Source organism: Microcaecilia unicolor, chromosome 6, assembly GCF_901765095.1.
Source record: "Microcaecilia unicolor chromosome 6, aMicUni1.1, whole genome shotgun sequence".
NCBI lineage: Eukaryota > Metazoa > Chordata > Amphibia > Gymnophiona > Siphonopidae > Microcaecilia > Microcaecilia unicolor.
Window position 1 is genome coordinate 346,036,866 of NC_044036.1, and position 25,182 is coordinate 346,062,047.

The window sequence follows — 25,182 nt, forward strand, 5'->3', positions numbered from 1 at the left end:
CTGGCCATACAACATTACACAAACGCTTAACCGTTCCCCAACTCTCTTTTAACTATTTGTTAAGTGAAAAAAATATTTCCTCCTACTTGTTTTAAAAGTATTTCCATGTAACTTCCTTGAATGCTCCCTAGTCTAAATACTTTTGGAACGAGTAAAAAATTGATTTACTCATTCTACACCACTCAGGGTTTTGTAGACCTCAATCATATCTCCATTATCCGTCTCGTTTCAAAGCTGAAGAGCCCTAACCTCTAGCCTTGCCTCATATGAGAGGAGTTCCATCCCCTTTATCATTTTGGCTGCTCTTCTTTGAACCTTTTCTAATTCCACTATATCTTTTTTGAGATACGGCAATCAGAATTGAATGCAATATTCAAGGTGCAGGCGCACCATGGAGCAATACAGAGGCATTATAGTATTTTCGGTCTTATTCACCATCCCTTTCCTAATAATTCCTAGCATCCTGTTTACTTTTTTGGCTGCCGCTCACACTGAGCAGAAGATTTCAATGTATTATCTATGACACCTAGATCTTTTTCTCGAGTACTGACCTCTGGCTGTGATGAACTAGGGCCGATACCAGGCACACTTGTAATGTCTGTGTCTCATATATGGCAATCTGGTTTAGGATGGGCTGGAAAGGGCTTAGGCAGCAACTTTAGCGGCTGCAACATGAGGACAGTGCTAGACAGACATTTACGGTCTATGTCCCACAAATGAGAAGACAAATAGGCTGGAGTGGGCTTCAACGGCAAATCTAGCAGTTGGAACATAAGGATAAGGCCGGGTGGACTTCCATGGTCTATGTCCCAGAAACGCCAAAGAAAGACCATAATCAATTATATAATATCATGTTCATTTAATCATGAATTGATAATGAGTGTGACTATTGGGCAGATTGGATGGACCGTTCAGGTTTTTATCGGCTGTCACTTACTATGTTACTATTAATCCTGACATCAGCCCTGACACAGGCACAAGCATCAGATATCACCTCAGATCCTCCTCTTCCTCTTTGCTTTAAAGGAGCACGTGGCAACCTCTTAGCACACAGTGAAAGTGAGAGACAAGTCTTACATGTGCACACCAGAGTGTTCCAAGTTCCAACTTCTGTTCCTTCCTTGTCTGCAGTGATGCGGCTCGAACCCAGAGAGAGACAGCTAACCAGAATTTTTTTTTAATGTACCATAAAATTCTTTCAGGACTAAGTGGGGACAGGTTAAAATCTTGCGGGGATGGGTGGGGACTGGTCAAATTCTTGCGGGGATGGGTGAGGATGGGTAAGATTCCAGCGGGGATTGGTGGGAATGGGTAAGATTCCAACAGGGACGGGCGGGGGTAGGTAAGATTTCTGTCCCCGTGCAACTCTCTAGTGAGGAGGGACAGGGTATAGCGTGATTTTAATCATCACCTTACCTTTTTTTAAAGCAGTTAAACTTGCAAACAATGTACAATGTGTGGGACATAGATTAACACATATGAAGCACCACATTGCTCCATCTCTGTTTTAAAATTCAACACTATTTCTTTTGTCTATGTGGCCTTTAAAGCCTAAAAAAATTTAATTTTGCTTTTTCCCTGCATTGGTTAAAAAATGCCTTTTTTTTCTTTGACATGTCTTAAAAGCAAACAGCTCTTCAGGCACAAAACGTAGGAGGGCTGTGAGAGGAGGGGCACACCACATCACGTTCACGCTAGTTCTTTTGTCTATGTGCCCTTTAAAGCAAAGAGAAGGAGGGTCTGGGATCGATCCTTTAGTTTTAAAGCCTAAAATGGCTGTCATCCAGCAAACAGCCTGTTGTTGTTAAAAACAGTCAGACCTAACTCGATCCAACCTAAGATAAGCAAAAGTTATCCTTTTGAAAGAAAATTAAAAGAAAAAAAGAAAACAAATGCCTATTTTCTTTCCTGTGAGAAAAAAAGGTTAAGGTGCACGGCATTTGACATCACTTCTCATCACGTGACTCCATCCAAAATGGTGGCTAGTAGTGGATTCAGGAACTGATGTGATGTGACCAGAAGTAGCTGCCATCTTATAAAAAGGGGTTTGGATATGACCACTTCCCATGGCATCACCAAAAGGGGAGGGGTTATGCAAAATTAGGCGGGGTTATACAAATAAGGTGGTGCAAGTGGCCTGGTTATGCAAGAGGGATGGGGCTATGGCATCACATCTGATGATATCATCAAAGGGGCATGGTTCGGGTGGGTGTGGGCATAGCCTTGCTTCTGATTGGCTAAGAAACCAGAATGGGCATGTCACCTGTCAAAATCGATTAGTTTGACCAATGGTGGTGAGATACACTACTAAAGGGCAATTGCTAAAGAAGAACAACCTAGATCAAGCTCAAAAGTTACTGGCCAGTACCTAAGATCCCATTCCTAGGAAACCTTATACAACAAATAGTGTGTGTTCAACTCAATTGTTAGTTAAAAGAGAGAAACTGGGGGTCACGTGATGCTGTGAATAACAGCAGACGCACCTGGGATTGCTGCGAGGCCCGAACTCCCCCAAACACCTTGAAATTCGACTTTTAATACCCAGATCGAGAAAGAAAAAGGTGCAGAACGGTCCGAGAATATATGGACAAATTTCTGACTAACTCGCAAACGCTGATGGCTGCTAAACCACCTCGCAGAGGCGCGGACAAGGCAAAATCGGGAGAAGACAAAATGGCGCCTAACTCACCGCCCCGGTCGGCCCAGGCAAATTTAACGGCGGAACTGACGGAAGCTGTAGTTAAAGCATTAGACCCCCGACTGCAGCAGCTTTCTGAACAAATAGCAGGAATTGCGCAGTCCACAACAGATCTACAACGGCGCACCGGAGAGATCGAGTGCAGAGTTTCGGATGTGGAAGACACGCTGCAGGAGTACAAGGATAAAGTGGGCAGTATGGAGGCCATAATTAAAACACAACACGACAAACTGGAGGAGCTGGAAAACAGGGCGAGGAGGGACAATCTCAGGTTTGTTGGCTTCCCTGAGTCGTTAGCGGAGACGTCGCTGGCAAAGACCCTGGAAACCTGGCTAATTGCGCATTTCCCTGAGGTGGCCATTCAAGGGGAGATAACAATGGACAGAGTACACCGGGTGGGCCCAGCGAGATCGGATGCCACGAAACCCAGAGTTATAATAGCAAAATTTCATAGATATGCTCAAAAGGCACAGCTCTTAAGTTCTTTTAAAAATAAGCGAGAGTCTGTGAAATATGAGGGGCAACAAATCAGGATGTTCCAGGACTACTCGGCGGAATTAGCATCCAAAAGGAGGGCCTTTTCAACCATATGCTCTCATCTAGTAGAAAAGAAATATCGTTTTATGGTACAATTTCCAGCCATTCTAAAGATCCAGCATTTGAACCGCTGGCATGCATTTACAGAGGCAACAGAGGCAGAAGAATGGGTGAAATCTCTGGAACCTGTGTGAAGGCAGTATTTATTGCAGGTGTGTAATGGGGGTCAGCCGGGAATGGAATTTTTGGTTATAAGTTGGATGGTTTAAGCATAAATGTTACATGAGGGAGAAGTCAATTGATGGGGGGGAGACGGCTCTCAAACACCAGGTGAAGACCCGGATAGGCTAATCCCTCAGAGAGAGAGGGGAGCCCAGAGCGAGACTGGGGAGGGGAGGGGAGAGTTATGGGGGGGGGGAAAGAGGATTACAGTAATCGTGGAACAGTGAGAGGTAGGGAAGAACACGGGGGGGGGGGGGGGGGGGAAGGGGAGGGGGGAGGGAGCAAGGAAGAAGAACATTGAGAGTTGTAGTCAAAATAGTAAACAGTCAACACACATTGCGAATTAAGAGACAGAGAAAGGATAGGGTAGAACCACAGGGGATGGGCTGGGCCCCTGGGGCAACTTATCAAAAGGGATCAAGGGAGGATACAGAGAAAGAGCTAGACACATAAGTCCACTTTAAGAGTAATCTCGTGGAATGTTTCGGGCATAACATCTCCCGTCAAGAGGACCAAGATTTTAAATCAGCTTAAGCATCATAAGGCCTCGATAGCCTGCATACAGGAGACTAAATTAACAGACATAGAACATGAAAAGCTAAAACAAAAATGGGTGGGAGAATGCTATTACTCGTCTTCGGGGGCTAAAAGAAGTGGGGTGGCGATTCTAATTAAAAAAGGCTTGATGTGTGGCTCTAAACTGATATATAAAGATGGGGAGGGAAGAGTGGTACTGTTGAGTTTAAACATACAGGGACTGCGGGTTTACCTGTGCGCGGTATATGCCCCCAACTCCCATGCAAACACGTTTTACCAAAAGTTAATTTCTCTGGGCCTCCAATACACGGACGCGCCATGGATATGGGCAGGCGATTTTAATAAAGTCCTGGACCCACAATTAGACAGGTCGGGAAAGAGAGAACTTGAGGAGAGGGCTAGTTTGCAAGAGCTGGGAACAGAGTTGGGATTGGTGGACCCCTGGAGGTTACTGCACCCAACCACCTTAGATTACACGCACCAATCAAAAGCCCATGGGACGTGGTCCAGGCTGGATTATATTCTAGTGGACCAGTCATTATTTTTTAGAATTGAACGAGCAGAGATAGGCCCAGTGGAAGTGTCAGACCACTCACTAATTTGGATAGATGTGGTGCATGACATCCCTGGGGAGAAGGGCTATGCATGGAGCTTTCCCTCCTTCCTGTATAAAGATGAAAGATTTGCCATATACATTAGAGAGCAATGGGACCAGTACATAGCCACGAACGCAGGAACATGCACATCCCCAATTATACTATGGGAGGCCTCCAAAGCCGTAGTCAGAGGGGGGATAATAGCTTATATGAGTGCTAGAGGGAAGCGGATAGCGGCGGGCATAATCAACCTGGAGCATGAGCTGAAGAGGGTAAAACATAAATACATACAGCACCCAACAACTGAAAACCGAGATGCCTTAACGGCCACAACGGTGGCACTTAACTCCCTTATACATGACAAAACCCAAAAACAGATGGCAGGGAGCCGGTTATATTTTCATAGGTTTGGGAATAAGGCGGGTAGACTGTTAGCCAAAGTGGCGCAAACGCAGAGGCCTAAGAAACTGGTAGCCTCCATTCTCCCTAGGAGGGGCCCACGGGTTCATAGTATAGAGGGAATCACAGAGGCCTTCCATAAGCATTTCACGGAGATGTATTCTAGGGGCGATAGCCCAGAGGAGCAATTAACCATTGACTACATAGTAGACTCCGGAATGCCAAAATTGACACAGACGGAGCGAGATTTGCTCTCCTCACCAATACAGGCCCAAGAGATTCAAAAGGTGCTCAAAACCCTCCCTCTGGGTTCAACACCGGGCCCAGACGGATTTTCAGCTGAATATTATAAGATTTTGCCGATACAATTTTGTGGGCCATTGGTTGAGTATTATGAAGCGGTGGTGCAGAGGGGCTTCTTTACCCCTGGAGAAAATGAAGCAATGATAACACTAATCCCCAAGCCGGGTAAACCGGAGGATCGAGTTGAGTCATACCGCCCAATATCACTTATCAATGTAGATTTAAAAATTTTGGCCCGAGTACTGGCAGAACGGTTAGCACCGCGACTAAAGGAGTTGATAGGGGAACATCAAGTGGGCTTTATAAGGGGTAGACACTCAGGAATTAATGTGAGGAAGGTCCTTATGTCAATTGCCCAGAGTAAAGACACAAAGACCAGGATGCTGATGGCTAGTCTCGATGCAGAAAAAGCTTTTGATAAAGTTAATTGGGAATATCTGTTTCGAGTGCTAACATATGTGGGGGGAGATGACTGGTTTTTAAGAGCAGTTAAAACTTTATATGAAGGCCCCTCTGCGAAGATTTTAGTAAATGGGGTCAAGTCCCCAAAAATTGAGATACAGGCGGGCACAAGGCAGGGATGCCCGTTATCCCCACTATTGTTTTTGATTTACTTAGAGCCTCTGTTGCGCACGATTGCAGTGGACCCGGACATAGAAGGGGTTCAGTTTCCGGGGCAGGTGGTGAAGGTACTAGCCTTTGCGGATGATCTATTTCTAACTTTGACAAAGCCACAATCATCATTACCGAGGTTGTTAATGACAATAGAGGAGTTTGGGTTCCACTCAGGGTTTACTTTGAACACCCAGAAATCCGTAGCCCTTCCTGTAGGCCCAGAATTAGTAACAGAATGGGAGGGAACGTTTCCACTACAATGGGCACAAGGGGCGGTGACATACTTAGGGGTCCAAGTCCCGGCTGACCTTAAAACACTGTATACCTTAAATATGGCCAAAATGAAGGACAGAGTGGGGAAAACACTTCACAACTGGCAAGCACTGCCCATCTCATTAATGGGACGAGTGGCTCTCTATAACATGATCCTATTTCCTACATGGATTTATGCGTTTCAAATGTTGCCAATGTATCTGAGTGGGAAAGATGAGAGATGGTTACATCAACAACTCAATAAATTCCTGTGGCAAGGCAAACGAGCGCGAATGTCCATCAAGCGAGTCATGCTTCCGCGAGATAAAGGAGGATTGGGCCTTTTGGATTTGAGGCTCTTTTCAACAGCAAGCTCAATGCGACACCTCTCTGACTGGTTTCGGAGCAAAGAATATTTTACAAACACACAAACAGAGACACAATGGTTTCGACACCAGCACTTTGCCAGCTGGTTACATATGCCCTCCAACACCAAAAAGATTGTTGGGGCGGCGGCTCCAATCTTCAGACCGTTGCAAAGGACGTGGAGATGGCTGACAAAGCATTTCGAGCTGAGCACGGCGTCCTCACCATTATTGCCAATCAGAGGCAACCCAGCATTCCCTGTGGGGGACACATCCAAGATATTCAAGAACTGGGAAGACCATGGAGTTAGATATCTGTTCCACGTGGTGACGGAGCAAGGTACGATAAAGCCATTCGAAGATTTGTGCACGGAATTCAAGCTGGACAAGAAAGATGCATTTGCATTTATGCAACTACGGCACTATATCCAGTCACTTCCTAGCTCATCGCTTAGTGTGGGAAGCTGGGAGACATATAACGCAATGTTGGGTCTGGACGATCAAACACGGATACCACTTAAATGCTTCCACTGCCTTCTCCGGGAACGGACAAAGAAATATGATTATGAGAAAGAAGCGGGACAATGGACGGCAGATTTGGGAGTACCTGTTACAGCGGAACAGCTGGGAAATTGTGTGCAACGAACCTATAAATTGACTGAGAATGCGTGCTGGCAAGAAACGCAATATAGGTTTATCCTGCGCCTTTATGTATCACCACGCAGGGCCTATAGAGCGACACTAAGAGACAATGATGACTGTGCAAAATGTGGGTTAGCGAATGCTCACTTAGGCCATATGTTTTGGTCGTGCCAAAAGGTACATAAATTCTGGAAATCCCTGGCAGAACAGGTGTCAGACATGTGGAAAGTAAAGTGGCACCACTCCCCGAGACAATTATTTCATAGATTTACAATACAAAGTCATAAACCGGCTGGCATGGAAACCTTTTTACAGAGGACAGTCTTAATGGGGAAAAAGGCGATCTTGCAAGTTTGGCTGTCTACAGAAAGTCCAACGATAGCCCAGTGGAGAGCACTTATGATCCACATGTGTTCACTAGAACGGAAGAGAATTACAGACTTAGCTTCCCAAAAGGGAGATGACTATTGTAAAATATGGGCCCCATTTTGGGAGACTTTGACTGCAACGACAAAAAGTAGAATATTAAACTCTTGAAATAAAGGAAGGGAGGGAGGAGAGGGGGGGATAGAGGGAGGGGAGATATCAAAGGGGGGAAGGGGGGGAATAAAAAATGGAAATAAAGGGAACAGTTTTGGTTGTAAGGACTGTTATTAATATTGTAACCTACATGTATGTTTTAAGTTCCTTTGTGCACTGATGTGAATAAACAAGATTTATAAAAAAAAAAAAGAGAGAAACTGGCTAGATCCATGTTAATCTGGATTCAGATCTAGTTATGGAACAGAATCAGCCCTCATATCCCTACTAGAAGATCTTCGCAGAAACCGAGACAGGGGATTTGCCTTGGTATTAGTACTGCTAGATTTCTCAGCAGCTTTTAACACTATGGACCACAAAATCATGCTAGCATTACTAGAAGAAACAGGTATCAGTGGCACAGTACTTGCTTGGTTCAGATCCTATCAGATAGGCAACAGTCCATACTGTTTAGTGGTACCTCATTGCCTCCATGAGTGTTGATCTGAGGGGTACCACTGTTGTCTATTCTATTCAATATCTATCTAAAGCCACTAGCTGAGCTGATTTGGCTGATGGACACTCATACATCTACACATACCAATTCATCCAGACTTACTACCTGTTTAACAGTAATTCAAGAATGGGCCGAAAACAACAAACTTTGCTTGATCCCAAGTAAAACGTTGCTCCTGTGGGTCCCTAACACAAATGGACACATACCTGACATCAAAATCTCTTTTGAGATATATGAACTCCCCCTTACATCACAAGTCAGGAACCTTGGGAGTACAGCTAGACTCAACACTTACGCTGATCCCCCAAATCCAATCAACCTTTAAGAGCTGCTTCTATCATTTGCAACAACTATGCTGCCTCTGTCCATATACCGTGTTTCCCCGAAAATAAGACACTGTCTTATATTTATTTTTCCTCCCCAAAACGCGCTAGGTCTTATTTTTGGAGGGATGTCTTATTTTCTGGGAAACATCGGTCGCCCCCCCCCCCCCCCCCGAGGTCGCCGGGCCCCCCCTCCATCGCTCCCGGATCTAACCTGAAGCTCCTTTCACCTCGGGTGGCTCTCGGCAGCCCTGCTTAAAAAAAAGTTTGATAGGTCTTACTTTTGGGGGGGGTGTTTTATATTTTAAATTTGCAGGAAAACCCCGGTAGGTCTTATTTTCGGGGTAGGTCCTATTTTCGGGGAAACACGGTAGTGAGAAGACAAGTCTTGTCACAGTGGTTCAAGCCATGATAATATCAAAATAGGATTACTGAAATGGACTCTACATTGGTCTGACTACAGCAGCTCCAATTGATTCAGAATGCTGCAGCACGTTTGATAGAAGACTGTAAGTGACATGACCACACCACACCATTTCTGCAAAAACTTCACTGTCTATCAGTACAATACAGGGCTAAATTTAAAACTCTATGCCTGATCTTCAAGGTCCTTAAAGGAAATGGGCCAGAGTATTTGAAGAAAAGGATCTACTCCAAGGTTACTAAGGTCCTCCCAAGGAGTATCTGGTCAATGGTACAAGATTGATGTACAAGACTCATGCTGTGCAATTAAAGGATTTGTCCCGCTTGTGAAGGCTCCTAGTACTTTTTTGTTTCTTGAACTTTGTTCTGTGCTTTGAACTCTCTCTTTGTTGTTTCATTGATAATTTAAGTAGCATACTATGCTATGTATTAATAGTTTTACTGCTGTAACTGTCTGTCCTCTATGTTCAACTTATTCTTGCCATACACCACCTTAGGTGAATCATTTTTCCAAAGATGGTAAATAAATCAATAAATTTGCCTCGAAGCCCCTCAAAGCTTTCTTCATGGTCATAATCTGGTCGACCTTCCAGCAAGAAACATGTCTTTATCCTCACGAAAGTACCTCAACCTGCACTACCCCAGCTGTAAAGGTCTCATGTAGGATCTCTACTTAAAGACTTGATATGCATGTGGTCTTTATCTGATGTCATTTACTATGTTTCTATATAAACACACAAAATCATTTATTAAGTTATCCACATACAGTGTGTACAATTTTAAAAGTACCTATTTCCACACATAAAAGACATTTACATGCAGAAAGGGCTTTTAAAATTGCTCCCTCCGCACACATATAAGGATCTTAGTGCTTGGGACACAATTCTGCATGTACGCTAGAAAAGTCTTCACATGCATACTGACCTTGACTGCATAAGCCCCTTTGTGGAGCCTCTTTGAGCTCTATAAAGCATTTGCTAAATTTTTGGACAACAGATCAATCAGATGTTATTATATGTAATAGTTAGAGATGATACCCCAGATTCAGTGCATTCCTAAACCATAACTTCTAAACAACGGAAGGCTATGACAGGAGATGGACTACTTTGATTTATCCCGATTCTTAATGCACTTAAAGGCTTACTGCTTTTTACTATTGGAGGCAACAAGTTGGTCAGGCCTAGTCTTGTCAGTTATTTCCTTATTACAAGTTGAGAAACATTTTGACTGCTATGTGCTAGAAGTATAAGAGTTAATCCAGAGTGAAATCCATTTTTCAGATCTTGGAACTGGTACCTGTTTAGTGAGCTGGTACTGCAGTTGCTCTAATGCAAACAGACGGCTCTGGGCTTTCTGGACCAGCTCTTTGGGATGCAGAGCACTGGAGTGGACTGTGGGCTCTGGAGAGTTATTGGAAGGGTTAAGTCCTACAACAAGAGATAAAAAGTCATTGTTTCCAAATGCATTTTCTGTTGATTGTTAACATTACCAGCACAGGACATCTTAGAGAGATACTGTCAGAACTGGTAAAATTTAATAAAGGCATTCTGAAATAGGTGGATCTTACCATCTTAATCATGAGGACATTTTTGAAAGGTTTTTAAACAGTTACCTGGGTAAACCTGGGAGACGAAAATTTCCTACCCTCTGCAAATAAAGTAGATGCACTTTAAACTGCATAACTATTATTACCTAAGTACACAAACATTGCCGTACTGGGACAAACCAAAGGCACATCAAGCCCAATATTCTTTTTCCACAACAGTGGCCAATTCAGGTCACATTTACCTGGCAGAATCCCAAAAGAGTAATAAATTCCATGCTGCTTATCCCAAGAATATAAGCAATGAAGTTTCCCCAAGTCCACCTTAATAATGGTTTATGGACTTTCCTTTCAAAAACTTGTCCAAACCTTTTTTAAACCCTACTACGCTAAAGTGAACTTACTCACCTGTAGCAGATGTTCTCTAAGGATGGCAGGCCAGGTATTCTCACATGTGGGTGAGGTCATCCAACGGAGCACCGGTGCAGACGCTGGCTAGTGTGTAGATGTTTCATGAAAATTCTAGCAACGTCCCACCATGCATGTGTAGGTGACTTCCTCCCCAACACAAGAGCACAGGTCCTAGGGGAAGTGGGAGGGTATCTGAGAACACCTGGCATGCTGGCCTCAGAGAGCACCTGCTACGGGTAACTTCACTTTCTCCGGGACAAGCAGACCCAGTTGTACTCTCACATGTGAGAATCCCTAGCTACCAAGCTCACTCAAAACAACAATGCTAGGACAATAGGGACTCAAAATGTGTGAAACCTCAAAGTCAATTAACCTGAAGGTGCAGCCTGGAACATAACAAAACTAGGCCTAAGAGGGTAGAAATGGATTCTAGACACCAAACAGATTCTGCAAGACTGTCTGACCGAACCGGCTGTCATGTTGGGTATCCTACTCAAGGCAGTACTGAGATGTGAATGTGTGGACTGACAACCATATTGCAGCCTTGCAAATCTCTATGGAAGCTGACCTCAAGTAGGCTACTGACGTAGCTATGGCTCTGACACTATGAGCCTTGTCATGACCCTCAAGAGTCAGAACAGCCTGGGCATAAGTGAAGGAGATGCAATCTGCTAGCCAACTGGAAATTGTGCATTTGCCAATAGCTACCCCCATCCTGTTTGAGTCAAAGGAAACAAAAAGCTGGGTGGACTGTCTATGGGCTTTAGTCCGCTCCAGATAGAAGGCTAAGGCTCACTTGCAGTCTAAGTTATGCGGAACGCTTTCACCAGGATGGGTGTGTGGTTTGTCCGAGCAGTGTGCAGCTGTAGCATCTGTGCCAGCTCTTCTCTGAGCATGGGTCGGTAACGCTCACAGTAGGCATGCATGGGCAAAGGCTGAGGGGCCAGGACAGGGACAGCCTGCGAAGAAGCAGGTGCCGAACTGGAACCGGGAACATAGCTGCCCAGAGACTGGTGCACCTGCACCTCTACCAAGGAGGGGAAACACTCATCTCAGTGCTGGCACTTCTCGGGTACTGGCGATGCCAATGCCCTGGCACTCCTGCACCGTGCATCAAGGAGGACCTATGCTTGTGCTTCTTGGGCTTCCCTCAGACGCTCAGCATCGCAGTCCTTAGGTGCCAATGAGGACAATGTGGAACCCATATGTGTCTTTGGTGTTGAGTCTGATACTGACTGGTCCCAGGGCCTACTACCAGTTCCCAACGTCGAGGGAGGTGGAGACCTCCTCAATGCCACTGTACTTCCACTGGTAGCTAAAGTCCAGGCAGCCACTGAGGTCGATGCGTCCGGTGCCGATGTTGATGGATCGGCCTTCAAGGAGCCAAAAAGTCTCTCCTGCTGGACCTGACACGTCCTCTGTGTACTCAACTGCATTTTTAAACAGAAAGAACAAGAGCCAGGCTTATGGTTAGGCCCAAAGCACCAATTGTGCAGGTCTGTCATTGAAATCATCCAACTGCCTTACCAGTACAGCTTCTTGTGACCCTGGGCAAGCCACTTAACCCTCCATTGCCCCAGGTACAAAAATAAAAACCTTAGATTTTGAGTCTACTAGGGACAGAGAAACTACCTGCACACAATGTACACAGCACTGCGTATGTCTAGTAGTGCTATAGTAATGATTAGTAGTCTGTCTATAATTTTAGTTATAAGCTATAAAGTTCTACTTCAGGTATACTGCATTATTTCCCATCCCCCATCACTCTTTTCCTATCAGCCACATGAAGGAATGTTTGGCTGGTCACATGCTCTGATGGTGAAAATGTTGCTAAGGCAACTCAGATACCTGGTATATCCTGTTACAAAAGTGATTTACTGGAAAGAGGTGTGGCAAGGACCAATTGCAAGCTTCCAGCATATATGAAAGTCCTAATTACAAGTCTCCAGCCCATATGGAGTTCCCCAAGGCGCTCCTTTATCTCCTACACTCTTCAACATAATGTTGATCCCTTTGGCTAAATCCTTATCCAATCTTGGCTTCAACCCATTTATCTATGCTGATGACGTCACAATCTACATCCCCTTTAGAAATGACTTGTTCGAAATCTCCAAAGAAATCAATCTTGGCTTGCATATCATGAACAAATGGGCTAATACTTTACAAATGAAGCTGAATAATGAGAAAACGCGCTGCCTTATCCTTTCATCTATACATAATAGGTTTAAACCTTCATCTTTAATAACTTCAAACCTCACCCTTCCTATCTCTGAGAGCCTAAAAATACTTGGGGTAATTATCGATCGCAACCTATCGCTAGTTAGTCAAACTAATTCCACTGCAAAGAAAATGTTCTTCTCATTGTGGAAACTCAAGCGGATAAAATCTTTCTTCCCTAGAGAAGTATTTCTTTTTTTTTAATAAATATTTTTATTAAGGTTTTTACATTTCAAGAACATATGCCAATATATCAACAATGAAAACATCGATTTAATGTTCTATCCCCTGTCCCTCGAAGTATTTCGATATCTAGTTCAATCACTGGGTATTAAGTCACCTAGACTACTGTAATGGAATATACGCAGGATGCAAAGAACAACTTGTAAAGAAACTTCAGACTGCCCAAAGCACAGCAGCAAGACTAATCTTTGGCAAATCCAAATTTGAAAATTCAAAGCCCCTTCGAGAGAAATTGCACTGGCTCCCAATAAAGGAACAAATTAACTTCAAAATCTGCTCCCTAGTCCACAAAATTCTTTATGGAGAAGCCCCAGGATACATGAACACCCTAATCAATCTTCCAGCTAGGAATACATCAAGCACATCCCGTTCATTCCTAAATATCCTACCTGTAACGGCCTCAAATATAAATCCACTTACGCTTCATCCTTTTCCTTTATCAGCACCGAATTATGGAATGCACTGCCAAAAGCTATCAAAACTACTCAAAACCATCTCAACTTTAGGAAATTACTCAAGATCAGTCTATTCTGGAAGGCCTACCCCTAGGCTCCAACATAAAACCCAAAGTCCTTCAAAACAGCATATAAATGGACTACTTTGGACTCTCTTACCTTTACCCTTTTTCTCTTTATACCCTGTTCTTTCTATCTACTCTGAACACCACAATCTATTGTATTTGTATAACTACTGGACTGGCGATAGCCTTTTCGGTCTATTGTAAGCCACATTGAGCCTGCAAACTTGTGGGAAAATGTGGGGTATAAATGTGATAAATAAATAAATATGCAGCACCTATGATTGGTCCAGGGTAGAAGAGATGCTCACCACAGCCTATAAAACCACACTGCAGACAAAGAAACTTTGAAAAACTAGGCATGCTTGGAGAATGTGTTTCAGATCCATCCAAATGACCTGTTTTCCTGAAGGGGTTTGCTTCCCCCCTTTGTACATTCTAGAAACTAATTCTCTATATCTAAGAATCTTTCTTTCATTTATTCTTTCTTTCTTCTTTTCTTTATCTTCTTTCTCTCTGTTCTGTGACCTTTGTATATGGAACAAACTTTCTTCTTCCTTTCTCTCTTCTTTATCTAATTAGTCTAATTACTTATAATTACCAGAGGTACTGATGTTAGATTTTGTAAGTTTTGTTATAACTTTACAACTGATGTCAGATGCTGTGATGGTGGGTGAGTAATTGAAGACTTAATTCTCTCTGATTACTGTACAATTTTTTCTATAATATTTTGTGATATTTCATAAGTTTTTTTTAGAGACTAGCAAACCAAACGCAGCCTAGTACAAGTCATAGTAGTAATAGCAGTGGTGACTTTGCACCCACTCCAAGGCAATACTAAAGTACCCAAGACATTACCAGCCTCCAAATTTTCAAAGGACAAAGCTCCTGTATGTTGAATATACATCCTAAAATCTTTGAAATAGAAACCTTGCACTTCCCAGTTTTTCAGATATTCGTTTTTTATTCCTAATTGAAAGAGTGGGGGTAAAGATCATGCATTCTCAGGAGCTGCTACTCCTTTGTGGAATACTTTGCCAACTGATGTGAAGTTAGAGACATTTTATTCTTCTTTGAGAAAATAAACTAGACTTGGTTGTTTGCAAAATTATTGGACTGAAGTACTTCTGCTGAGTTTATATCTTAGGGGATCTTTTACTAAAGTATGGTAAGATTTTGCACTTACTGCACGTTAAAGGCAAAAAGGAACATGTAATAAGTGCAAAGTCTGCCGTGCATTTAGCATACAGGGACAGGGCCAGATGATGTGGTGCAGCCCTAACATAATAATGACAACTAGGAGATTGCCTCCTTATATGGATGGCTGACCCCTAGCAGTAGTACTGCGATACTACCATTAGGGGCCATGGCAGCCATTTTGAAAGGGACAGCAAGATGGGCAGGAGCAGAAGGGGACCACCAATGATCACCACTGGGTAAGGCTTGGGTGTGATGGAGGGGCCTGGAAGGCAGGGGAGGTTCTGAAACCTACATGTGGGTGAGGCATTGGGTTGAAAGAGTAGTTAGTAGATTTGTGCTGTTTTGGGGATTGGAGAGGATTGCAATGGGGTGGGGGAGTTGGAATATTGTAATTGGGAGGGTCAGGGAACTGAATCGGGGGAGGGTCAGAGACTTTTGGTGCTAGTGGCCATGCCACTGGACTGCTGGTAGTGCGCCCAAACTTACTGTTTCCTTTTCAGGGGATGGTAGTGCAGCTGCGCTATCAAGTATTGTGACAGCTATTGCACATTGGTTATCACCGAAAGCCAAGCCTCTGCTCCACCCCTGTCTTGCCCACTCAGCATGTTAGCCAGTTAGCGCAGTGGGTCAGATGGTAAAACCTATGCTAGCAGGTTAATGCTTCTTAGTAAGAAGTCGCTTTAGTTTCTTGAATTTTAAATCTGGATTTGTATCATTCAATGGAATGATTTCTTTTGCTTTCAGTTTTGTCCATTTGTATTTACTTTCTCTGTTATTACTGTAGAGTGCTTTCTGATTTGGTCAGTCTTAAATTGGATATCTATTTTTATGTTTTTCATTTTATATACCTGCTTTTAATTTTGTGTTGTACACTGCCTAGATTCCGTTATTGGGCATTGGGTGGGCTATAAATTTGAATTTAAACTGAATTGTTTACCTCCACTTCCTGTTGATCCAAGTTCTGCTCGAAGCCGGTTTCCCAGTTCAATAAGTTGCTGCTTCTCCTGGGTAAGTCGGGAAATTTTCCTCATAGCCTCTTTAAGTTTCCCATGAAGCACGTGGAAAGAGCAGCCCAGCGACTGATGAGGTCCATCTCCACCACCACATCCATCTAACGGCTGTCTGGTCAGTATGTCCTGCAGCTGCTTATAAATTGTTCAATTTTATTGAGTTTACACATTTACATCAACCCACTTACTGTATATACATATTATTCAATAGTGATTCAAAGCTATCATAATATACCCTCAGTTCACAGTTCAGCTTTATTTAATATACTGCAAATAATAATAAATATCTAAGTGGTTTACACATCAAAATAATTAGGGTTAGAATGGGAGGATATAAACAAAAGGTAAAACTGGGTTATATGGAAGATTTAATAAAATCCAAGAGAGGAGTAGAAAAGTGGAGGAGTGGCCTAGTGGTTAGGGTGGTGGACTTTGGTCCTGAGGAACTGAGTTCGATTCCCGGCACAGGCAGCTCCCTGTGACTCTGGGCAAGTCACTTAACCCTCCATTGCCTGCCGCATTGAGCCTGCCATGCGTGGGATAGCGCGGGGTACAAATGTAACAAAAAAAAAAAAAAATTTAATTAAAATGAATCTAGGGAGGAACATAAGGTGGGGAAGTGAAAAAGAGACAATTCACAGGACTGTGCAGGGGTTATCTCACTGCAAGGGGTGGCAAGGAAAGACAGGAGAGTATTATAGTCATCGTGGAACAGAGGTAAATAACTTGGTGAAAAAGTGAGCTTTGAGAATAGCTTTCAATCTTAAAGAGCGAAAGCTCAGGTCTTAAGTGATATTCACAGGGTGGGTGAAACATAAGTACATAAGTAATGCCATACTGGGAAAAGACCAAGGGTCCATCGAGCCCAGCATCCTGTCCACGACAGCGGCCAATCCAGGCCAAGGGCACCTGGCAAGCTTCCCAAACGTACAAACATTCTATACATGTTATTCCTGGAATTTTGGATTTTTCCAAGTCCGTTTAGTAGCGGTTTATGGACTTGTCCTTTAGGAAATCGTCCAACCCCTTTTTAAACTCTGCTAAGCTAACCGCCTTCACCACTTTCTCCGGCAACGAATTCCAGAGTTTAATTACATGTTGGGTGAAGAAAAATTTTCTCCGATTTGTTTTAAATTTACTACACTGTAGTTTCATCGCATGCCCCCTAGTCCTAGTATTTTTGGAAAGCGTGAACAGACGCTTCACATCCACCTGTTCCACTCCACTCATTATTTTATATACCTCTATCATGTCTCCCCTCAGCCGTCTCTTCTCCAAGCTGAATAGCCCTAGCCTCCTTAGTCTTTCTTCATAGGGAACTCGTCCCATCCCCGCTATCATTTTAGTCGCCCTTCGCTGCACCTTTTCCAATTCTACTATATCTTTCTTGAGATGCGGCAACCAGAATTGAACACAATACTCAAGGTGCGGTCGCACCATGGAGCGATACAACGGCATTATAACATCCTCACACCTGTTTTCCATACCTTTCCTAATAATACCCAACATTCTATTCGCTTTCTTAGCCGCAGCAGCACACTGAGCAGAAGGTTTCAGTGTGTTATCGACGACGACACCCAGATCCCTTTCTTGGTCCGTAACTCCTAACGTGGAACCTTGCATGACGTAGCTATAATTCGGGTTCTTTTTTCCCACATGCATCACCTTGCACTTGCTCACATTAAACATCATCTGCCATTTAGCCGCCCAGTCTCCCAGTCTCGTAAGGTCCTCTTGTAATTTTTCACAATCCTGTCGCGATTTAACGACTTTGAATAACTTTGTGTCATCAGCAAATTTAATTACCTCGCTAGTTACTCCCATCTCTAAATCATTTATAAATATAAACAACTGAGAACGATGTGGTTCTTGCAAGATGTGAGTGCACCTGGAGAAATGAGGGTACAACTAGAACATGCTATTGAAAAGAACATAAAGTATGTATCGGAGAGTAGGGTATAAGATTTTTGAATAAGAGAACTGGCTGACCAGAATGAAGAACTTGGAAAGTGGTAACAATCTTAAAGAGAATTCGGTATTGTATGGGCAAACCAATTTTCTGCCTGAAGGAGAGGGGAAACATTATCAAACTTTTTCACACCGTGTATCAATTTAACAGCGTAGTTGGTATAATGATAAGCCATGAAGAAGGGAGTTGCAGTAATAAAAGAATGAAATTACCAGGGACTGAATAAAGAGGCAGAGTGAGGATTTATCAAAAAGAGATATTGCAAGACGTATTCGATGGAGCACAAAACACACCTCCTGGAGTTTTGCCTACGAACAGCATTGTTCTTTATTTTGGCATTTGTCTGGCACCCTGATCCAGGACACAACAAATAACAAACAGAGATAATAAGTCTGCCCCCTCCCCCCTCCCCCCAAGAAAAAAAAATTATAACTGAATAACCAAGGCAACAAGAGAAGAAGTGACCTCTAAACAATCAGAACTTGAATTCAGGTCTTCTGATTTGCAGCCCACTACTTTAACTACTAGGAAATACCCTCACCTAAAAGGTATTTTTTGAATTCGGGACAGATACTTTAAGAACAGGTAGTGAACTACAGGGACAAAATTATTGGTGGTTCATTTCAAAGAAGGTTTTAATGAAAGATCAACAATTAAACATCATTAGCCAGCATTTTACCTTGCAAATTTTCATTTCAGTTTGATTTTAAGTGCTTGTTTAGTCCTTGTACCATCTTCAATAATTATTAATAACAGTTTTTAATAGATAAAGGGAAGAAGGGCAACCTTCGAAAGCTAATCAAGAAATGTATTAAGTTATGTCCAATAAAAAAAGGAGTAACAAATACAGAAGAAACCTGTCTTCGCAAAAACAACAATAATCAAAAACATCTTCCTTTCCATTTTTTCACTTTATTGTTATTGTGCGTCATCTTCGCTGTTTTTGATTATCAATAAAAAAAGGTATCATCTTATTTTCTTTTCCATGTTTTATTTTGTTTGATTTCTATTGATAACCTTAAGAGTGCACTAACACGGCTACCACACTCCTCTACTAATAGATACACAAAATGGGGCTGATATTCAAAAGATTTATCTGGACAGAGTTACCTGTACTAATCTTATCTTTTGAAGATTAGTTAAATTTTATTTGGCCAAAATGTAACTGGTTATCTTGGGACAGATAGAGGTGGTCTGGGGTGCCATTAAACCTTAACTGGATCATGCCAATATGCAGTACTATCCAGTTAAGTCTAGACAGACAAGTCGGACAACTCTGGTTTATTTTATTTATTTAAAAACTTATATTCTGCACAATCTAATTGTTTTTGGCAGGTAACTATATATATATTCTTAATATCTAAAACCAACGACAAGCAGTTTCACAGAGAAAGGCCCCATACACACACTTCACGTAAATCGGACATTAACATATCTGAATATTTCAGCACAGGACAGTATATTCAGAAGTCTGACTTAACTGGGAAGTCAACCGAATATCCTGGCTAAAGTCAGCTGGATACGTCTGAGTACTGGACTACTCTCTGCTTTTCTTTTGCCCAAATTTGGGTGTGGATCCCAGATCTGCGCATAAACTAATCAGTCATTTAGACAGTAACCATCAATTACTGGAGTTAACAAGCAGGAATTTGGAGTTATGCACGGATCTGCCCTATTCCATAACATAGAAACAGAGAAAAATGTGCCTACATTTCATAGCATGCAACTCCAGTGTGGCCAGGGGAGGGGCATGGGCGGGTTAAAATTAGGCTTTATGTTATAGAATACCTGCATTTGCACATCTAACTGCTATCAGTTGTGTCTTTGCAGGCATAAATGCTTGCACACAACATTAAAATATTAGCATAGACCGGATCATCCCAGCACCCAACTGTGCATCATTTATTGAATTTTGTCCTCAATATGTCCTGGGCAAGTGAAATCACTACTGAATTGTCACTGAACAGAAGTAGCCCTAAAAGCTCTCTAAATTCACTTACTTCTTTCCTTGGTCAATGTCTCCCACAATGTGCATTAAAAAAGTAAGAGGTAAAGTGCTCTCAGCAGTCTGTGCAGGTTTCAGCGCATGCTAACTGCAAGTGCACGCTAAAATAGCTAGTATGGTAAATGTCCTGTGCTTACTGCGTTGAGTGGGATGTGTCTAGGGACTGAGCAGTGTACGAGCAGAGATTGGGTGTGGACTGCACATTGCAATATGTAAAACGTTAAGTAGCATGTGCTACCTAATGCCACCACAAGAGGTAGCATGGTTGTTGCGTTCACTTTAAAAGTATAAAACAGCAGAAATGAAACCAACTAACTAACAACAGGTGGCCATAGGTAGGTACATCTGGGCTAATTGGGCTGTACAACAGCATGCAGTAGGGAACCTGTCTGTGTGGAAAGTGCAGGGGGCATACCAGGGGCGTATCTGAACTGCGGCGGTAGGGGGGGCCAGGGCCAGAGTGAGGGGGCACATTATAGCCCCCCCCCCGCCGCCGCCGCCGCCGCCGCCATTGCCAATCCCCCTCCCCCCAGCCGCTACCATTGCCAACCCTCCCCCTCCGTTGCTCGCTTACCTTCGCTGGCGGGGGACCCCAACCCCCGCCAGCCGAGGTCCGCGTCCTCCTGCCGCTGCCGCTGCCGGCTGCCTTTGGTGCTTTCATTTGTCCATTGAAGCTGGCGCCAACTAAAGTTTCTTTTGACTCTGACGTCGCTGCACGTTGTACGTGCAGGACGTCAGACTCAGAAAATGTTTCTGAGTCTGACGTCCTGCACGTACAACGTGCAGCGACGTCAGACTCAAAAGAAACTTTCATCGGCGCTAGCTTCAATGGACAAATGAAAGCACCAGAGGCAGCCGGCAGCGGCAGGAGGACGCGGACCTCGGCTGGCGGGGGTTGGGGTCCCCCGCCAGCGAAGGTAGGCGAGCAACGGAGGGGGAGGGTTGGCAGCGGTAGGGGGGTCCAGGGCGAAATCTGCGGGGGCCCAGGCCCCTGAGGCCCCACGCAGATACGCCCCTGGGGCATACAGTTACCACATCCCCTTTGCACTTACTGCGTATCAAGTTTGGCCGTTAATGCACGCTGATCCCAATGTGCATTCAGTGTTACTGTGGTATAGTTCTAATGCCAATTCAGCCTTCCCAGTCCAAGTGGAAAGCACAAACATTTATTTTCCCTTTCATTAAGGCTGCTGGTAACTGTGGGTATAAACCTAAAAAAGCTATTTAGTTGTGTTGTGTTGCCTTTGAGCTGGCATGGCACCCCATCCCATAAACTGCTGGCATCACACGCAAGAAAGTATCCCATTCCTTCAGCCTGTCTTCCCAGTCCAATACTAGGACACTGTTCAGAGAAAGCAAATTTAACAGAAAGAAGCACCACTTTTTCTAAAGTTGACACACTTACTTCATTTCCAGGTGCTATAACATTCAAGTTTTCTTGTAAATTTCCTTTCTCCTCCCTTCTGGATTTTCTGAGTTGTAGCTCCAGATCTGTCATTTGTTTGTGCAAACCAGATACCTCAGAATGGCTTTGCTGGATTTGACTGGTCAGTTCAGACTGAAGCTGCTCAATATTTGCCTGAGAAAACAGAACTGAATATTAAAAAGGAAAAGCATGATGTGCATATTGGTGTCATCTTATAAAACTTTTCCAAACGTAAAGCATTATCTTCATGCAGAAACGGCGGAGATAAAATTGCGCAGGGGATACAGCATCTCCTTCACTTATGCCCAGGCAGGCCTGATCTTACAGGGTCATGTCAAAACTCATAATGCATAAAGGTGGTTGTTAAAAAATATATAAGAGCTAGGGCTGCTAGCCCACTTGGTTGGCTTCTACGAAGGAAATGGACAGTACTCCATACACTCACATCTACTCCTAATGCGACAGTAAATTTAGTTAATTTGTCCTGCAGACTCTCTTTAAGGTTTAGAATCGTAAGTATTGCCATACTAGAACAGACCGAAAGTCCATCAAGCCCAACATCCTGTTTTCAACAGTGGCCAATCCAGGTCACAAGTACATGGCAAGATCCTAAAACAGTACAATACATTTTATGTTACTTATCCTACAAATAAGCAGTGGATTTTACCCAAGTCATTTTAATAATGGCTTATGGACTTTTCTTTTAGGAAGTTATCCAAACCTGCTAAGTTAACTGCTTTACTACATTCTCTGGCAACAAATTCCAGAGTTTAATTACATGTTGAGTGAAGAAATATTTTCTATGATTCATTTTTAATTTACTACTTTGTAGCTTCATTGTGTACCCCAAATTCCAAGTTTTTTTGAAAGAGTAAACAAGCGATTCACATCTACCCGTTCCAACTCATCCATTATTTTAAAGACCTCTATCATATCTCCCCCTCAGCAGTCTTTTCTCCAAGCTGAAGAGCCCTAGCCGCTTTAGCCTTTCCTCATAGGGAAGTCGTCCCATCCCCTTTATCATTTTTGTTGCCCTTCTCTGTAGCTTTTCTAATTCCACTATATTTTTTGAGATGAGGTGACCAGAATGGCACACAATATTTGAGGTGTGGTCGCACCATGGAGCGATACAAAGGCAATATAATATTCTCATTTTTGTTTTCCATTCCTTTCCTAATAATACCTAACATTCTATTTGCTTTCTTAGCCGCCGCACACTGAGCAGAAGGTTTCAACGTATCATCAACGATGACGCCTAGATCCCTTTCCTGGTCGGTGACTCCTAACATGGAACCTTGCATTATGTAGCTGTAGTTCGGATTCCTGTTTCCCACATGCATCACTTTGCACTTGCTCACATTAAACATCATCTGTCATTTGGATGCCCAGTCTTCCAGTCTCGTAAGGTCCTCTTGTAATTTTTCACAATCTTCTTGCAATTTAACAACTTTGTGTCATCACCAGATTTAATTACCTCACTAATTACTCCCATCTCTAGATCAATATGTTAAAAAGCAGCGGTCCCAGCACAGGTTCCTGGGGAACCCCACTATCTACCCTTCTCCATTGAGAATACTAACCATTTAACCCTACTCTCTGTTTTTCTATCTTTTAACCAGTTTTTAATCCACAATACTACTACTACTAAACATTTCTAAAGCGCTACTAGGGTTACGTAGCGCTGTACAATTTACATAGAGGGACAGTCCCTGCTCAAAGAGCTTACAATCTAGTAGACAAGTGAACTGTCAAATTGGGGCAGTCTGGATTTACTGACGGTAAGAGTTAGGTGCCGAACGCAGCAATGAAGAGGTGGGTTTTAAGCAGAGACTTGAAGATGGGCAGGGAGGGGGCTTGGCATATGGGCTCAGGAAGGTTGTTCCAGGCATAGGATGAGGCGAGGCAGAATGAGCGGAGCCTGGAGTTGGCGGTGGTGGAGAGAGGAGGGACTTGTCCTGTGAATGGAGGTTTCAGGCGGGAACGTAAGGGGAGATAAGGGTAGAAAGGTAGTGAGGGGCGGCAGACTGAGTGCATTTGTAGGTAAGAAGGAGAAGCTTGAATTGAATGCGGTATCTGATTGGAAGTCAGTGAAGTGACCTGAGGAGAGAGGTGATATGAGTATATTGGTTCTGGCGGAATATAAGACGTGCGGCAGATTTCTGAACAGATTGAAGGGGGGATAGATGACTAAGTGGGAGGCCAGTGAGGAGTAAATTGCAGTAGTCAAGGCAAAAGGTAATGACAGCGTGGACGAGAGTTCGGGTGGTGTGTTCAGAGAAGAAAGGGTGAATTTTGCTGATGTTAAAGAGGAAGAAGCGACAGGTCTTGGCTATTTGCTGGATATGCGCAGAGAAGGAGAGGGAGGAGTCAAAGATGACTCCGAGGTTGCGGGCAGATGAGACGGGGAGGATGAGGGTGTTATCAACTGAGATAGAAAGTGGAGGAAGAGGAGAAGTGGGTTTTGGTGGAAAGATGATGAGCTCAGTCTTGGACATGTTCAGTTTCAGGTGGCGGTTGGACATCCAGGCAGCAATGTCGGATAAGCAGGCTGATAACTTTGCCTGGGTCTCCGCGGTGATGTCTGGTGTGGAGAGATACAGCTGGGTGTCATCAGCATAGAGATGATACTGGAAACCATGAGATGAGATCAGGGAGCCCAGGGAGGAGGTGTAGATTGAGAAGAGAAGGGGTCCAAGGACAGATCCCTGGGGAACACCAACAGATAGGGGGATGGGGGTGGAGGAAGATCCATGAGACTGGACTCTGAAGGTGCGGTGGGAGAGATAGGAGGAGAACCAGGAGAGGACAGAGCCCTGGAACCCAAATGAGGACAGTGTGGCAAGAACTAAGTCATGATTGACAGTGTCAAAAGTGGCGGATAGATCGAGGAGGATGAGGATGGAGTAGTGACCTCTGGATTTGGCAAGGAACAGGTCATTACAGACTTTAGAGAGTGCTGTTTCTGTCGAGTGTAGAGGGCGAAAACTGGATTGAAGTGGATCGAGGATGGCATGAGGAGAGAAAATCAAGGCAGCGGCTGTGAACGCTACCTCCTATCCCATGATTCTCCAATTTCCTCTAGAGTCTTTCATGGGGTACTTTGTCAAATGCCTTTTGAAATTCCAGATACACAATATCAACTGGCTCACCTTTATCACCCCTTCAAAGAAATGTAATAGATTGGTGAGGCAAGATTTCCCATCACTAAATCCACGTTGGGTTTGTCTCATTAATCCATGCTTTTGAATATGCTCTATAATTTTGTTCTTTATAATAGTCTCTACAATTTTGCCAGGCACTGACGTCAGGCTCACCCTCCAATCTTCCAGTATCATGCACGATTTTAAAGATAAATTACATATTACTAACAATATTTATTTATTTACCGCCTTTTAAAATAGGGATAAAACAGCAACACAGTCATCTTGGACCAGAGAAGTATCTGGTGATTCAGTTGCTTATATTTAAAACTGTGATAAGAAATAATTTCCCTCTCATTACAGCTTTCCCCGTCTCCTAAAATAGGAGTGTGTTATCAAGATGTTGTACATCGAGGGAGCAGTAAGCTGTCCATTTACTATTTAAATTTGCTTTGACATCTTCATCATCTTTTAAGCCCATGGGTATACGCCACAATGGGGTCTCACCTTTTCTAGGAGAGGAAAACATAGAAACATGACGGCAGATTAAGGC

The 25,182-nt window shown here is 43.4% G+C and overlaps 1 protein-coding gene across 1 annotated transcript in view; it reads right to left on the minus strand.

The window, feature by feature from the left end:
- The window catches only part of LOC115471560 (coiled-coil domain-containing protein 57-like), an 85,145-nt gene that overhangs the window by 41,859 nt on the left and 18,104 nt on the right, over positions 1-25,182 (minus strand). Inside the window, exons 4-6 of the mRNA XM_030205196.1 lie at positions 21,469-21,642; positions 16,017-16,224; positions 10,245-10,375 (exon numbers count right to left, since the gene is read on the minus strand). Coding sequence (XP_030061056.1) covers positions 10,245-10,375; positions 16,017-16,224; positions 21,469-21,642 — 513 coding nt within the window. The remainder of the gene's footprint in view (positions 1-10,244; positions 10,376-16,016; positions 16,225-21,468; positions 21,643-25,182) is intronic.